We start from the raw sequence: 15,782 nt of genomic DNA on the forward strand, positions 1-15,782 counted from the left end.
TCATTGAGCTGTCTTGTGAAACCTGATGTTTTCCATAGAGCTTTGTATAAATAGTGATTTTTTTACAATAATCAGAAGTTTTTATTCATCTGATTACTTGGAAAAGCAAAGCTACTCACAGTCTTGGTACAAAGCACACTAAAAACCAGGAAAAGCTTTCACAACTCCAAACTTATTTGAAGCCTTAGGACTATAAACACTTCTCAATTTAACATCGTGACTAGTGTTTCTGGAGTCAATGTATGGTACAAATTGCTGTTCTTGCAGCCCCTACCTCAAGCAAACCACTATTTAAAGTGAACAATATATAAACAATACAAAATAAATTCAAAGCCTGTAATTAGTGTGCATAATGTGCCAGCTGTTGATACTAATAGTAATGGACAAATCCCACGCTACTAAGTTTAAAGCCAACAAATAGACTTCTGACTTAAAAAAAAAAAAAAAAAAAAAAGCAATTAAATTGGGACTGGCTAAAAAGAAAAAATTACTACATTAAAAATTGATTCATTCATGCAAAGGTGAATGAAGCAACTATTTACTCTATTTCAACTTACCTATTAAAGACTCACCTAAGTTACAAACTCTGACAGGAACTTTTAATTAATCACCCAAAAACACTTCATTTTCCACATTCAATTACTAGTATACAATCCATTTAATTAGCATAGAAAGAGCTTCAACTGTCTCAGATCAATTACTTGAGAATCATCATTAAGATCAAGTGCTAACAGAGCAAATGAAGTTACCAGAAAGGAATGATAATAGGCTTGCCCCTCTGTGAGCACCAGAGCATTCAACAAAGTAAAAAGGTATGAGGTAGGAGGCATACAATTCTGATAACGCTCCTCACATTTTGGGTCATGCTGAACTTATGCTGAGACTGAACTCATTCCTAACTTGTTGCTTCCTGATAATTTTTCTCTGCCCCTTTTCATGGTGGCTCTCTTCTGACAGCTGGATACAGGCTTCTGTGTACAAAAAAAAAAAAAAAATATATAGAATTAGGTGAAGGCACTCAAGCAGAATAATGTATGGAAATAATTTCAAAACAACAAAACAATAAAGTTGCCAGAACTCTCAGGGACTCTGAAGTTCTAAGAGAATTCCAAAGCCCAGGGAATGAAGCCTAAGAAATAGGAGAAGGTATTTCCTTTCAAAAGCTAGCACTGCTCCAAAGAGCTAGGTTTTGCCAGCAGGAAGTAGTCATCAAATTTTCCTAAGCACAGTTGTTTACCTCCCAGAGTATTTCCAAGCAGAGGCTCCAGTTCTGAACCAGGATGTGCAAACAGGAAAATTTACTGGAACAGGAGCTTTTAGGTATGTGAGATTTCAACAGTTGGCTACTTTCCTCAGAGATCTCACTCAGTATGTTAAATATTTACACAGAATCCAGAACGCAGGCTGCCAGTTCACTGGGACAGTAAAACAGCAAGTTTGGTCTCTCTTTTATTGCCTGTTCTGCAACATCACCCCTAAAGATGCACTGAAAGTATCATCTCAATTGAGTATAGTACTTTTATCTTTTTCCTTTTACTTGTAACTACCACCACAAATGCATCATCATGCATCAATACACAGAAGTGGACACACTACCTCTCAAACAACATCACTTCTAAAGAGAACTTGCAGCACAGAACTCTGTCCTTTAGTTTGGCCAAGACCTTAATCACATCTGGAAGTTATGTCAAAATGGGGCATCTTCCAGAACCTCAAAATCCTGCAAAATCAGCACAACTTTCAGGTCTGCATTTTTCTCATCAGCTGTATTGGCAGATCTTTGAAGTGGAACACTGTGCTTAGGACCAAGCTAGAAAAAAACAAAACAAAACAAAACAAAACATCCAAGGAGCTGAAGTAGAACTACATCATTGAAATAGGTATTACAGTCAAACAAGTCACAGCCAAGCACCAGAGATGCCAATAGTGGAACCTTTATAAAGGAAAAGGGAATCCATGCAATGAGATAGAGACAAGGATGAAGGCATGGTGTTGGAAAGGGATGGGCTCGACATCTCTTAAGCAAGGTAGTTATAAACAGAAGCCAGAACAAAGCACAGACCCAAGACAAGACCCTGAACAACCACCTCCCCTAGCCTGTGAGATTCATTCACAGATCAGATAGTTCCCTGATACCCACCACATTCCCTGAACTGAGCCTACTTTCCTTGCCAGCTGGTGCACTGCTGTTTAATTCCCAGTTGAGTCTCTCAGGGATGGGCAGATGACATAAATCTTGCCAAGGGCATCCAGTCACTATGTATAAAACTCTGTTTACATGACCAATGTTTGCAGAGCTTTCCAGTAGTGTTTCATTTTTACAGAACTAGTAGCATAGGGTTGCTGATAAACATTCCTTTCCCTTCACTGCCCTTTCATTTACAGTGTTGTCTGTAACTTTTTTCCTTTTAAATTCCCATGAACTTAAAAGGAGAAATTACTCCAGTCTCTGAATAAGCAGGAGAAATTTGTTTCTGTCAGACAAAACACAAATCAGACTAAGAGCTCTTTACCTCAAAATACTGAAATTTCTTTGTAAACAAGTAAGATTTGTCTTTAATAATCAGTATTCTGTGACTGGTGGGTGGGGGTAATCAGCTTTCAGATGAGAGCAGAGATTGGCAGGCTACCTCTATAAGGAGACCTCTGTTACTTAATACATATGCCAGTTTTCTGGGAAAAAAAATAAAATAAATAGTAAATTGACAAAAAAAAATGTAAACGCTACTTAACTGTATATATTTGTTTAATTCTGGTCTTGCCTAAAACCAGGTAATTGTTTAGTTTTAGAGGAAACTAAAGAAAATGAAGTAAATGGAACTATAATGCAAGTGAAATCCAGTGAACAGAAGAAATATATAGATGCAGGGAACATTCTGACCTCATTATATAGGTCACTTGATCTTAAATTTACTGTTATTACTCCAAAAAGAAACTATATATCATCAGAGCATGTTAAGATAAATCTGCTGCCTTGTATTCTGCAATGGTAAAATAAGGAATTACACAAAAACTAAGAAGCCATGAAGCATGGATGATTTCGCTGACAAAAAAAATCTGTGGTGCAAAAAAAGTTATTACAAGACAGGGTAACAATGGAGAATCATACTTTAAAAAGTTAATCACTTTCTATACATGCATCTATTGTCAGTCTTTCAGAACTTACCTTTTCACCTACCTGTTTTTATAAGGTCCTGTATGAAATTTATGCCTACTGAAAACTTAGAATACAGTACAACCTCTTTGAACATGGGCAATGCTGCTAAACTGCCTAGAGGAGCTGCAAGATGGGTTTCCATGCCTTTGTCTGCTGAGAATTCCAATGAAAATGATTGAAGACCCTCCTTTCCTTGAAAAAAGGCCTTGTAAAAGGTCCAACCTCTAGCCAATCTTCATGAATGTCTGAGTTAACTCAGACTTCTCTTGTCAATCAGAAGCAAAGCTTCAGTATAATGGTGGGAAAAAAATCTATTGGGATGTGGAGATGGAATTCCAGTATCAGGGCACGTGATCTGAATGAACATACACTGTCTATAGTGGCTAAAATACAGCTGTGGGAGAAAATACAGAACTTCAGCATGTCATTCCAAAGGCACTAGAAGAAAAGGTGTAACAAGAATCACTCAAGGTACAAATGTGATAGGATCACTCCCTCAACCACAAAAGCAACTTGGGTCAAAGTACTGCACTATAATGATGACCAGAGTAAGAATCTCCAGACTATACCTGTGGCTCCCACGCATGCCTAAGATGGAAATGAGGCAGACCTACCATTGTTCATTGTAATTCTGTGTAGTAACAGGTGCCAGTAATGTATGTGGACAGAACATCAGGGTGAAGAAATAGAATGCAAACATCTGAAGTGTTTGTAAGATGCTTGCATGAGGACCAGGGTTTGAAGCTGGACTCAGTCTTTTCCGCACTTTTACGGTGACACACTGGAAGCAATCATAGAAGCCAAGGAGGCAAAGTCTCAATAATAAGTCTTAATTGAGAACGGATGATAGCTGAGCAAAAAATCACCTTTCTGCAGCACTTGCTTGAGACACTGTAAAGAGAAGGCAAAGCCAACCTCACTTCCTACAGAATGCAGACAGGTTGGCAGCCCCACACAGTAAGCAAAGGATACAGATTCTGCATAATTAATCTTAGTATAGCAGTACCACCTTTTTGCCGAGGAACAGATATCTCACTGTTCCTGCTAGGCTTGACAGCCTTTGCTGAAAAGTGCTATACCTTTTATTATCACCTTACCTGTAAATTGTTGTGACCCACTACAAGAATTAAGAGCAGCCCTTCCATTCAAACCCAGAGGAGCTAAAAAAATTCCATGTCTCCAAGAAGCCTGAACTGGTAAGACCAGAAGAAATAGTGTTGCCAGTACCCCCAGAAAAACCTGTAATATGGCTGAAGTGAAACATTTCCCCTGCTCCAGCTAACAATTAACTCGGCAGCTATGTTAGTAGAGTTTTTTATATAAAGGTAAGGTGAATTTCCACCTGAAGACTGAAAGAACTAGAATTTTGAGAGATGCACTCTTCCACCCCAATGTGTATTGATGAAATTTAAGAATAAATAAAATGAATACAAAGCATATTACAAACATTATGGGTTTGGAATAACCTCGTTTTAGGCTGCAGAACAGTTCCCCTTCTCATTTATTCAGCTATTGATACAGAGCTGGGAATATGCCAGCTGTTGACATGAGCTTGACACCCTAAGCCACCTTCCAAATGTTTTAGACAGGCATTGGGCAAACAAGCTCTTTCTCAGGCTATTAGTTAAACTATATTTTCTCTATACTCTCCCATTCTCTTTCCCTCCTTTATTCACCCTTTTTTCACATGTAGATAACATTCAACTCATATTTCTTTCTCTGTATCTGATATTACACAAAGGGAAAGCCTCTCCACCTTTGTTAAACAAAATTATTTCCTTTGGTGGGTCAGCCACCTGAACATACCACATAAAAGTGTGTTGGCAGGAACTAATGTTGTTTCTGGCAGGACAGCCAACAGTATCCTCACTGGTACATCCTTTAGCTGGTGGTGCTGAACTAAAAGGCAGGGTAAGAAGCTTTCTTGAATAACTTGAGTACTGTCATGTGGATCACAGGCTTGAATCCAATGACTGAAAAAACAGAAATATGAAAAAAGGAACGTGTAAACAGCAAGTTTGAAAAAAGAATGGCAAAAATCAGGATTAAACTTGAAGTCCTTTAATTAAAGCTTTCTGAAAGGGTGCCTCAGTTCAAGACAAGCTTTATTTAACTTTTTCGCTTCCACTTTTTACCCAGTAGCTTACCATATAGTTAATAAAAGATTCTATGTATCCTAAGGCAGTAACATAATATTTATAAGCCTAAACATATTCTCAGTAACTATACCACTGCTAGCCTGAGCAATGCTACTACAATTACTCAACAAGACAAGACCAGAAGGTCTCAGGGCTTTCCTTTGCCAGCTGCTACCACTAACACCAAGCATGTTAATGGATACCATTATTATATTCAGTAAAAGTGGAAACCACCAATGCCAATGGCAGCTTCCAGTTCTGTCACTGTTCCAGCCTGGTCACATACCACTGTTACATGGCTCTTATACCCCCAGCAGCACATATGTGCTTCTGAAGTTTACTCATGATCATAACTGTTGGTTGTAGAAGGAAAACGATGCTTTTACTCTGGTTCTTTTTAAAATTAGAAAAATTAAGTCACATACAGATACAAAATTAGGGTTTTTCTTCAGCCATAATGCTAAGAAATCTGGGTATCTATATGATAAATCACATCATGGCCAGTTTTAGAAGTATAGCTACAAATATCAGAAAGCAGCAGAAGCAGGGGCAGCCTGTCTGCTGTAAGTGTTCAACATTTTTATTTGCTGTAAAAATGTGCAACCTATTTGACACAAATGTCTCGTATTAGAAAAATATATTAATATTGGTCTGTATTTCATTAGAAAACAGTAAAACTTTTAATTTTGAATATAATTAGAGAATAAATATGATTACAAACCCCAGAGACATACAAAGGAGAAGCAGTTAAACTATAGGTATCTGAGGGGCCAAGCAGGACCAGAACAAATTTTTTTGCACTCAGAATAAAAGGTTTATCAAAAGTCGCCACAATTTTCACAAAAGCGTCACAGTAGAAACATGAACTATTAGACTTAGCTAAATGTCATGCTGCAGTGAGTAAGAACAAACAAAAACTTGCAAATGCAGAGTTTGTTCTTTGTTATCGTGAAAGCCTGGCAGTACTCCAATACTGGAATAATTCCAGACAAGCACACCAGTTGTGCAGTGCCTTTGAACTTTTAAAGCTAATGTTTTTCCTTTAATGTTTAACATCTTATCTATTTTAAACTCGCTGTGTGAGTGGATTTCAGAAATAAACTCAAGGAACCAAAATTTTAACATTTCACAACCACTTGGGTAACAGGCAACTAACTGCCCGTGAGCAAATCCCGGGAAGCTTAGGGCACTGAGGTATGGCTGATATTTCAAAACAGAGTGCCCTAGGAAACTGCCTATTATTGCTTGCACATTGCCGAACAGCTGAATTTGTACATGCATGACATTGCAAGGCTTTCTAGCTGCAAAACGCGTAGTTGTCTGGGTCTGAAACAGCTCGGATTTAACATCAACCCATTACATTTTGTCAACGTTCTCCGTTAGATAATATGAAAAGGGTACTTTTCACTTATCACATCATATTGCTACTGCTTATAAACACATTCAATTCAAAATAGAACACCTGGAGCACTGCTGCAGGCTCCCTAGCAGCTTCTTCTTGTCTGTCACAAACCTCTTCTGTTTTCATACCCTTTGCACAGCATCCAGCATAGGTCCATTCCCAGCAGTTGCGTTCCCACAAATGCTGGCCCTTTCCCTGCTTTCTGTTGAGATTTGGGACAGATGGTACCTGGGATGTCAGAAATGCAAGTTTTACTGTGCTGCCGCTTTGCCCCTACTCGGTCCCTGTGCCCCTGACGCTGCTCAGGCTGAGCGCCCCCCACACCCGCTGCGCCGCAACCAGACCCAGCAGCTGGCGCCTGCGAGGGCCCCACGCGGGCCCGGCCGCGAGGATCCCCCCGCGCCCCCCGCTTCGGGCCCCCCGCTTCCGGCGCCCCGCGGCCTCGCCCCTCCGCCGCTCGCCGGCCACCCCCGCGTCTGATGCAATCACCGCCCGGCCTTGCCTCCAGCCGCGGGCGGCCCCGGGCCTGTCGTCACGCCGCCCCGGCCAATGAGGAAGAGCCACGACGGCAGAAAGCCGGGCGGGGCGGCGGCGCCCGCAGAGCGCCGTGCGCGCGCCGGGCGCGGGCCGTTCTCTCCTGCGCCGGCCATGGCAGCGCTCCCCGGGGCCGCGGCCCCGCGCCTGCTCCTCATCCCCGGCGAGGCGGCCGAGCCCGCCGCCGGCCGGCGCCTTTCCGTCGTCCTGCCGGCAGGAGCGGCCCCGAGCCCCCCGGGGGCTCCGCAGCCGGCCCGCAAGCGGCAGCGGCTCACCCATCTGAGCCCGGAGGAGAAGGCGCTGCGCAGGTGAGTGGGGGGCCGGCGGCGCGGCGCGGCGGGGCGGCCGCTGGTGCTGACGGCCGCGGTGCCCCGCAGGAAGCTGAAAAACCGCGTGGCGGCCCAGAGCGCCCGGGACAGGAAGAAAGCGCGGATGACGGAGCTGGAGCAGCAGGTGGTGGAGCTGGAGGAGGAGGTAAGGAGCTCGGCGGCCCCGCGGGAGGGTGGCTGCGGCGGCACCTGCTGCGACCCCCCTGCCTGCGCGGCTCTCTGCAGAACCAGAAGCTGCTGCTGGAGAACCAGCTCCTGCGGGAGAAGACGTGCAGCCTTTCCCTGGAGAACCAGGAGCTCCGCTGCCGCCTGGGTTTGGATGTTCTGAAAACAGAGAAAGAAAGCGAGTCCAAGGTGAGCACTGCGGTGTTCTTGGTGGCAGTCTTGTGCTGTTTCTTGGCAGAGCCTGTTAAGAGTCGCTGTGCTCTAGGAGGCAACTGTGCGGTAATGCCAGGGAGCAATAATCCCAGTGTTGAGAGTCTCCAGGCTGAAACAGGTATGCTCTGAAGAGAGCATGCTTTGTGTGCCAGAAATACTCTTGTCTTCCGAGAGGAGGCTTTCCCACAGATTGAGTAGTTGTCGAGTCTTAAGCGAGCACCATTGGTAGTGTGGGAGATAGTGAGCTCATTAGTCCCAAGCTGTTTTATGTCACCTGCATTTCTATACTATGCTGTGGAAGCGAAATAAGAATTCTTAGTCATGTGTGGCTGTCTCAGAAGAACAGGGGAGATAGTGAGAGGCTGAGCTCTCTATTAAAAGTGGTGAACAAGGTGGATTTGCAGAGGTATAGAAGTTTGTGTCACTTTTGCAAGCGGCCTCATCGCTTCAGGCTGCTACTGTATAAGCAAGGAGAGACTAATGGGGGAAGCCTTTGCAGAGAGAGAATGGTCTTCAGGATGCTGTATTGTCTGCCAGAACATATGTGATGACTGACAAAGCTTTTTCTTTGGTCCAGGTCGTGATGGAATCACAAGTGGATGAGATCGGGTTGGTGACCGGGTCCGCTGAGTCCGCAGCACTCAGACTACGTGTTCCTCTGCAGCAGGTGCAGGCCCAGCAGTCACCATTTCTGACAAATTCCACATGGATTCTGATGGCAGTGACTCTTCAGATTCTGAGGTAAGCATCTGCTTCTGTCCTAAATGCCCATGAAATTCAGAACCACTGTGGATTTAAGACTCAGTTGAGAACTTCTTGATGTAGAGTTTCTTGATGACTTTCCACAGTTAGCTTGTTTTTTAAGCTTTGGAATATTATACCTGGGGCTCAAGACAGCTAGGGATCCTGTGAGTACAAGACAAGTTAATGCAACTTGAACAAGTCTGGCTTTTGTAATGTGAGATAATATTGCACAGAATAGCCTCTTAGTTCTTACAGCAAAGCATGCAAATACAAACTGCATACTGTGCTTTTACTGTTGCTGAAAACATATAATTATTTTCTTTATGTCTGATATTTAACAAGGTTGTTGGAACTTAAAGACTGTCCAATGTGAATCTCTTTTAGAAACTTAAAGACAGGAAGGTTACACAGCTTTTAGTCACGGGCATATCTGCCTGCATCTGGTTCTGGTACTTGCTCTGTGGACTTGGCGGATTCTATGGTGTTTTTATACAATAGGTCCAAGATTTTGAGGAGCTTCTAGTAGAGATTGAACATCTAATCCAGAGTTTGACAAATCTCTAGTACCCTTACAAGAGAACTAATGGACAGAAGTTCTGAACAATAAGTAATTTTCTGTTCTGATAAGTGGTGTGCTTGGTAAAACTCCTAATTCTGTGATGTTAGCATATTTTAACTTCCAGGTGAGGGTGAACTGATGCTGCAACAGATGTTTTCCTGTAATAGTTGTAGGCTGTCTTTCTAAACCAGTGTTTTATTCTGCAGTCTGATCTCCTGTTGGGCTTTCTGGACAGTCTGGACCCAGAGATGTTTCTCAAATGTGCTGATTCAGAATCAGCATGCCTGGAAAAGCTGGAGGAAGAGATCTGTGGAGAAACAAATTCCATACCGACCCCCCCCTCTCCCTCTTTGGGGTCCCCATCAGCTAAGCTGGAGGCCATTAATGAACTCATAAGGTTTGATCATGTATACACAAAGCCCTTAATATTGGAGATTCCTGTTAAAATGAGCAACCAAACCAATATGCTAGTGAAAATTGAGGAAGTATCTCTCTCTCCATCTGAAGACAAAGCTTTTGCTGAGATCCCAGTGTCTGTGAAAGAGGAACCCGTAGACAGCTTCATGCCAGAACTGGGCATCTCTCATCTGCTTCCCTCTCCTTGTAGCCTTGCAGCCTCAAGCAATCTGTTGGATGCTGGTAGTGACTCAGGATATGAAGGATCCCTGTCACCTTTCAGTGACATGTCCTCTCCACTTGATACTGACCATGCCTGGGAGGATAGCTTTGCAAATGAACTATTTCCCCAGCTGATCAGTGTCTAACTCAGTGTTAACTCTCCCTGATTAACTATTTTGGCAGGGTAACAGGATATGCCCTTTGAGGGGCATGTGTGGGAAATCAAGTGTATACAGAAAAATTATCATTTCTACCTAAGAATGCTGGTAGGTGGGGTGATAGCCAATGTATTTCTACTTGTATGAAGAAAAAAAAAAAACTAGGGTGTTGCCCCTGTGTCTGTTGACCCCCTCACCCAGTGTTGGCTTATGAGAGAAGTTGTTTTCTCAGTAACTTGGCAATTTGGCTGAACCTGAAAATCAAAATATTCATTTTCTTTAATGCTGAAAGCTTTAATGGTCTCTTCATGTATAGACAGCTGGGTTAAAACTAGAGTCTGTACATCTTATGGACTTACTGTGTAAATGCTTGTTTTCCATTTGCTATGTAGAGTTGCTTTCTCCATTTTAATATTTAACTGTATTGGTGCAATTAAAGTGCAATGCAGCTCACTTCTTGTCTTGTATCTCAATGGGGAGGGGAGAGTGTCTGTACCTGCTGAAGTCTGAAACTCTACAGAAATTTCTGGAAGTTAGACCTTTCAGTGGCTGGTCTTCTGCTGCCTTGATGCACCTACTGATCCAGTGGTACTACTGTGGTGCATGTAGCTGAGTGCTTTAGCAGCCTTTGTCATGTCTTGGAGCACGTGATGTTGCAAGCTGTTCAGTATAGATAGGTTTGTAGGGTGGCCAGAGATGCTATAGAGCAAAATCTGCAGCCATAATAGGGAATGCAAGTGGCAGTAGCTTGATGTCTGAATAAAACTAATTCCTTCCTCTTGGTAACTTTTGTTGTACAGAATACTCTAGGCTGAGTGAAGGTCAGTGCTTTTCAAGTCACATGTTTAGTACTCATGAAGTAGCGAGACAAGGTAAAAAAGGTATAGATTCTGCATTATCACAGGAATTCCTGAAACAAAAATCAACTTTGTAGGAGCTAATTTCACATATAACAGTATGACTACGTAGTTTTTGTTGTTCTCAGCCACTTGTTGCAATGGCACAGTATAGAAAAAAAAACTTGAATTGGACTGATAGGGAAGAAACTGTGATGTATCCCAAGTAAGAGCTGTTCCAGGTGTTTGTACAACTGTTCTTGTTTTCAGTTCTGTTGCATGTCTTGCATTCTATTTGGACAGAAATAGCTTATGGGAGGTAAGGAGGAGCATTGGGTTACTAATGTTTAAGGCGACAGGACTTTGTTTTACAAACTTAAGTAACTTACTTTTTAATAAAATACCCTGTCTGAATACTGGATAGTAGTAAAAAGTAACTGCAAAACAAACTTGGATTTAAAAAATAAATTTGTGGTAGTCTGAAAACAGCTTATTATACTTTCACACTGGAAAATGGGGTGACTGCAAGAGGACCCTTAGTACATAATGCATGTTGCAAATCTGAAAAGCAAGCAGTTAAATGAGGATGACAAAAGTAATACAAAATTAATATGAAGTTCCAATAATGCTAATTAATAAATTCAAAAAAAAAAAGGCAAAAAGAATTAAAAAATAATGTTTTGGACAAGCAAGGAAAAAGTTTCTCACCTCTTTAAAACTCAGCTCTAAGGTTTCTAGCTGAGAAGTCCAAAACAGTTCATAGTGTAAGTATACAGTACTTGAAATAATGCCTGGAAAAGGACTGAGATTTTCACATACCTTCCTCAGGGCTATAGAAAGGTTGAGGTTAGCACACCAGAGATGTGCAGCCCATCCCACTGGTTTGTGGCTATATATTCTGTTTTCAGACATCTGGCCTTTAAAGAGTAGCACATTAAAGACTAAGCATAGTGATGACATAGCAGTGTTTCTGTTCAGTGCTGCATTACTTTCAGGCAATGTGTGTGTTCTTGTGAGTTTGTTGTCTGAGACATCTAATGTAGACTTAGTATTGATTATTCCTGTATGAGGTTTTCATTTTTTTTTTTTTTCCTAGGAGTTGATCCCAAATGTAGATTGAAGTGTTTTGTTTTGTTTTTTGATAAGACACTATTTTCCTTAAGATACCCAGGTTATTACTGATTTTTCTCATTCTGGTTTCACTCATGATTCTTACCACTTGAACTGCTTTTTCTGTGCACCTGGAGAGGATGTTGTAGCTATAATAAGCACTTAAACTGATAGCCATTTTAATAGCTACTGAAAGTAAGGCCTTTGCTTCCCCGTCCTAACCCCCCCCCCCCCCCAAAAAAAAAAAAAAAAAGTTAGTGGTACTAGAAAGCTCAGTACTGATACCTTTGAGATTTTTAAATTGATTTGATTTATTAAACTGGTGATTTGAACCAGCATTTTTGAGCATAGTTTGGCTGCACGGATATGCTTTTTAGGTTTCCTGTAAACTTCAGAGCCTGTCCTAGGGCAGCCCAGTGTCTTTGAAGCAAAGGCTGCTACCACAGCAGAGGAAGGAAGCAGTGATGGTGTAAATGTTTTTTTTTTTTTTTTTCCCCACCTTAATTGAAGCAGCTGCTAATCATCACTTTGAACAAGAATACTGCAATTCTCAGACTCATCCTTGTGCAACTACAGATAGAATTAGACAAAGGGATTAAGAGTGGCTGGGGTGAATTATATGGAGTAGAAAGCTACCTGCATCTGCTATGCTACAGTGGAAATTATTCTTGTATTTGGTTACTGCCCTAGCAGGCAGGAAAAGCACTTAAACTCTATAGCCTGAAACACTGTGATGAAGGCACTGGAACACTTCACCTGTGCTGTATCTCTTTCCCTCTCATCTGTCCTGCAACAGGGCACTCAGAAAGGTTTTTAGTGTGTCATTTTGCCACCACTCAGCCTTCTAAAACTGCATGCATGACATAGCACTTCTACCCAACAATCTATCATAGGTGCCTATAACCACTGTCCTGGTCTGTTTCTGGAGTTAGACCTGTGTTGTTCAGCCAGTGAAGCACTATGTGTGAGCATGGATGGGATGAACTGTAAAGGGAGTACAAAATGAACGTTCAAAAGGGAGTTCAAAATGAATGAAGGGAGATAGTCTTCAACATGCACTTTTGAAAAGTGCTTCAACTTGGTTACTCTGCAATGTTCCAGGTGTGATTTACCAAGTAAAACAGCAGTAACACTGCTACCCAGTGACATGGATACATACTGCCCATTTTCACTGGTGTATCATTTAACTTACCTCAAAGATGAAAACATGTTATGGCTTGAAGAGCAACATTAAGATCTAAGAAAATGTGAAGTTCTCTATGGTCACATTATCATGATATTTGGAAATGGACTCTGTTTAGGATGTTTCCACCCAAACCTTGTTAAACACAGCACACAGAAGAGTTTGATGAAGTATTTGTATCCTTCTGGTGCTTTTTTTTTTTTTTAATATCTGCAGCTATAAAAGCTGCAGATATCTCATGGCATACTTTATCAAGACTTACTGGCAGCGTAGGTTCTAATACAAGCTGCTAATATTTAGGGAGAGTGATCTCAATAATAGCACACAAATATTTCTTGTTGGGCATTTGGGAGCCAAATAGAATTCAGAAGTCCTACTCACGTTCATACTTTTTACTAGACTGAAGTCTTAAGTAATACCAGGGCACCATGGGATTTTTATATAGTACATCAACAGCCACAGATAAAAGTGAGAGAATTTAAATTGGTAGCAGAGGGTCTTCATTTGAGATCTGACAGTAGATGAGAGAGAAGTTAAAAGTAAACCCAAGCTAAGCTGGGGCAGGAGAGGTAAGAGTAATACGTGTGTCATGGGACAGACTTCATCTTTGCAGTATGCTTCTTTAACATGCCTACTTTCTGCTCTAAGCTGTTTTGTAGTGTCTACCTGCATCACAGCAAGTGTGGATCTAGGCCTAGCAGTTCACGCGTATGTTGTTACATGCACAGTTGATTAAATATATGATCTGCAATAGAAACCACACATCTGCCATGGCTCATTGATACAAGACACAAGCTCTGGCACAAATACAAGTTCAGTTCCAAATCCATGCCAAGTATATTATTTCCATCTTCACAGGGCTGGCCCCATAACTGTGATACAACTCCAGTCTACAATTTCACAGCCACATCCACAGGGAAACTGATGCAACTAGGCAAGCTCTACGCAATCTTAAATGTGTTTGGTTTTAAACTACTTTTTTTGCCTCCTACTCTGCACTGGAGAATTATTTAAGCCTTGACTATATCCATTGAATTGACTAATTTAAATTCAATTGAAATTCAATTCATACACTTTAAATCACTCATTATTTGACACAGCTTGGAAAACTCTGGTTGTTTTGAGTAAAACTGACATGCTAGTTTTTTCATTTTGAAAGCAAAGGTAATACTGGTTTAATCAAGCAACTTGGTCATTCAAACTGCTTGAAAAATTATTAAATAGACATTAAGAGCGGTGTTGCCTACCAATAAAGTAATTATAAAAATACTCCACACTCCAACATTTCTTGATTTTATACAGAAATAACCAAGCTAGGCACTCTGAAGTAAAATAAAAAATCTGAAAATACAAGCAATAGCAACACCTTTTACCAAAGGTAACCCTTTGTTTTGTCAGACATGTTTGGATCATGACAGATTCACTGCCCTTTTCTGTCAGCTTCAGGTTTATTCTGCCATGCAGAACACGGTGGAGGAAAAAAAGTTACATGCTTATGGGAACATGATTAAACTAAAAATCTTTTTAGTCCAAAATATGATCTTACCTTCCAAGTAAAGGATGGACATACATTCACAAGTTTTGTTTTCACTTCCATTAAGAATGAAGCACAGCCATCTAAAAATATTTTAGAAAATTTATTGAAAACTCACATAAAAAGGGTGATTTGGCCCCAAGAGAAGACAGACCAGAATCAGTTTTTCTATATTTCAAAATAAAGTTTTTTCCTAATACTGCATCACGTTTGCTATCCTGCTTGTAAACAGAATTAATAGATATATTTTAGGGAAGTCAAAACCAAATCAAACTGTTACAAATACAAAAGTTTGAAAACACCCACTAGCTTGTCCTCTCTCACTCTCTCCAGCTGATTGCTAAAGCAAGAATTTTGCTCGGTCCTCCTAGACAACTATGGGTCCTCCGTTACCCGTACTCTTCTCCATCAGTTTAAGGATTCAGCCATGTTGTCTCCTAATAGTGGCATAAATTAATTATTAAAAAAAATCTTTTATACCAAGTTTCTTAGACACATTTTTTCCCCCATCTCATGGTCTTCCTCAGTAGTCCACTATATTGTTTCAGATATCAGATTAACAGGGCTCGGTGATACTTTACTGACATCAAGGGATTAAAGAGGAAATACATGTCTAAAAGCTAACCTTTGATACAAACATAGCAGGAAAAAAAAAGCATGTTTAAAAGCCATCTACGTACATTTGTTCTCCTGCAAATTTTCTGGGCAACTTGTCATTCAGTATTTTAAGAGGGAAGAAACTGTCTAGATTTGACATATTTAGACTTCCCAGATTTTTCTACACCTTGTGCCATGTATTGCTGAGATGGTTTCATCACTTTTTTTTTTATCCTTTCTTTTCAGCTTATTTAGGATCAGAGCTATCAGCCAAAACAGTCCCAACCTTGAACTTTCACGATAATCCTACAAGCTTAAAAATTGATATTTATTTAGAGGCACCACATTTTCTACCTGCAATAACTACAGCCTTCCCCAAACTGCATTGCTTTACTTTATACTCAAGCAATGTAGCATGTCAAAGGCTGTAGATTTTAAGCAAGTTCATCAGTTTAATAATAAATGAGAAATTTTACACAGTTCATGCAAGAGATTTATAGCAGAC

The 15,782-nt window shown here is 40.9% G+C and overlaps 1 protein-coding gene and 1 long non-coding RNA gene across 3 annotated transcripts; one reads left to right on the forward strand and one right to left on the reverse strand.

Annotated features, from left to right (window-relative positions):
* Positions 1–475: 475 nt before the first annotated feature.
* Positions 476–6,998, reverse strand: LOC116496370. The gene is made up of 4 exons (XR_004254008.1): positions 6,758–6,998; positions 4,964–5,130; positions 1,597–1,810; positions 476–971 (listed from the first exon to the last, which is right to left on the reverse strand). It is a non-coding gene; the product is annotated as an uncharacterized LOC116496370 (long non-coding RNA).
* Positions 6,999–7,332: 334 nt separating this feature from the next.
* XBP1 (X-box binding protein 1) lies at positions 7,333–10,470 on the forward strand. 2 transcript variants are annotated; one of them, XM_032199350.1, is made up of 5 exons: positions 7,333–7,539; positions 7,609–7,705; positions 7,786–7,941; positions 8,584–8,679; positions 9,448–10,470. In XM_032199350.1, exons 1-5 carry the CDS (start codon positions 7,346–7,348, stop codon positions 10,003–10,005), a joined length of 1,101 nt encoding a protein of 366 aa, XP_032055241.1. In that variant the 5' UTR covers positions 7,333–7,345; the 3' UTR covers positions 10,006–10,470. The 2 variants fall into 2 exon arrangements, with proteins under 2 accessions (XP_032055241.1, XP_032055240.1); XM_032199349.1 differs by having other exon boundaries at positions 7,786–7,914; positions 8,516–8,679; positions 9,448–9,711.
* The last annotated feature ends 5,312 nt before the right edge of the window (positions 10,471–15,782 follow it).

The sequence above is a fragment of the Aythya fuligula genome, chromosome 17 (genome assembly GCF_009819795.1).
Source record: "Aythya fuligula isolate bAytFul2 chromosome 17, bAytFul2.pri, whole genome shotgun sequence".
Taxonomy (NCBI): Eukaryota; Metazoa; Chordata; class Aves; order Anseriformes; family Anatidae; genus Aythya; species Aythya fuligula.

Coding starts and splice junctions, on each gene's coding strand:
- XBP1 (XM_032199350.1), top strand. CDS start 7,346: ATGGCAGCGCTCCCCGGGGCCGCGGCCCCGCGCCTGCTCCTCATCCCC. Junction 7,942..8,583: donor CTGCGGTGTTCTTGGTGGCA/GTCTTGTGCTGT, acceptor CGCAGCACTCAG/ACTACGTGTTCCTCTGCAGC. Junction 8,680..9,447: donor GTGACTCTTCAGATTCTGAG/GTAAGCATCTGC, acceptor TTTATTCTGCAG/TCTGATCTCCTGTTGGGCTT.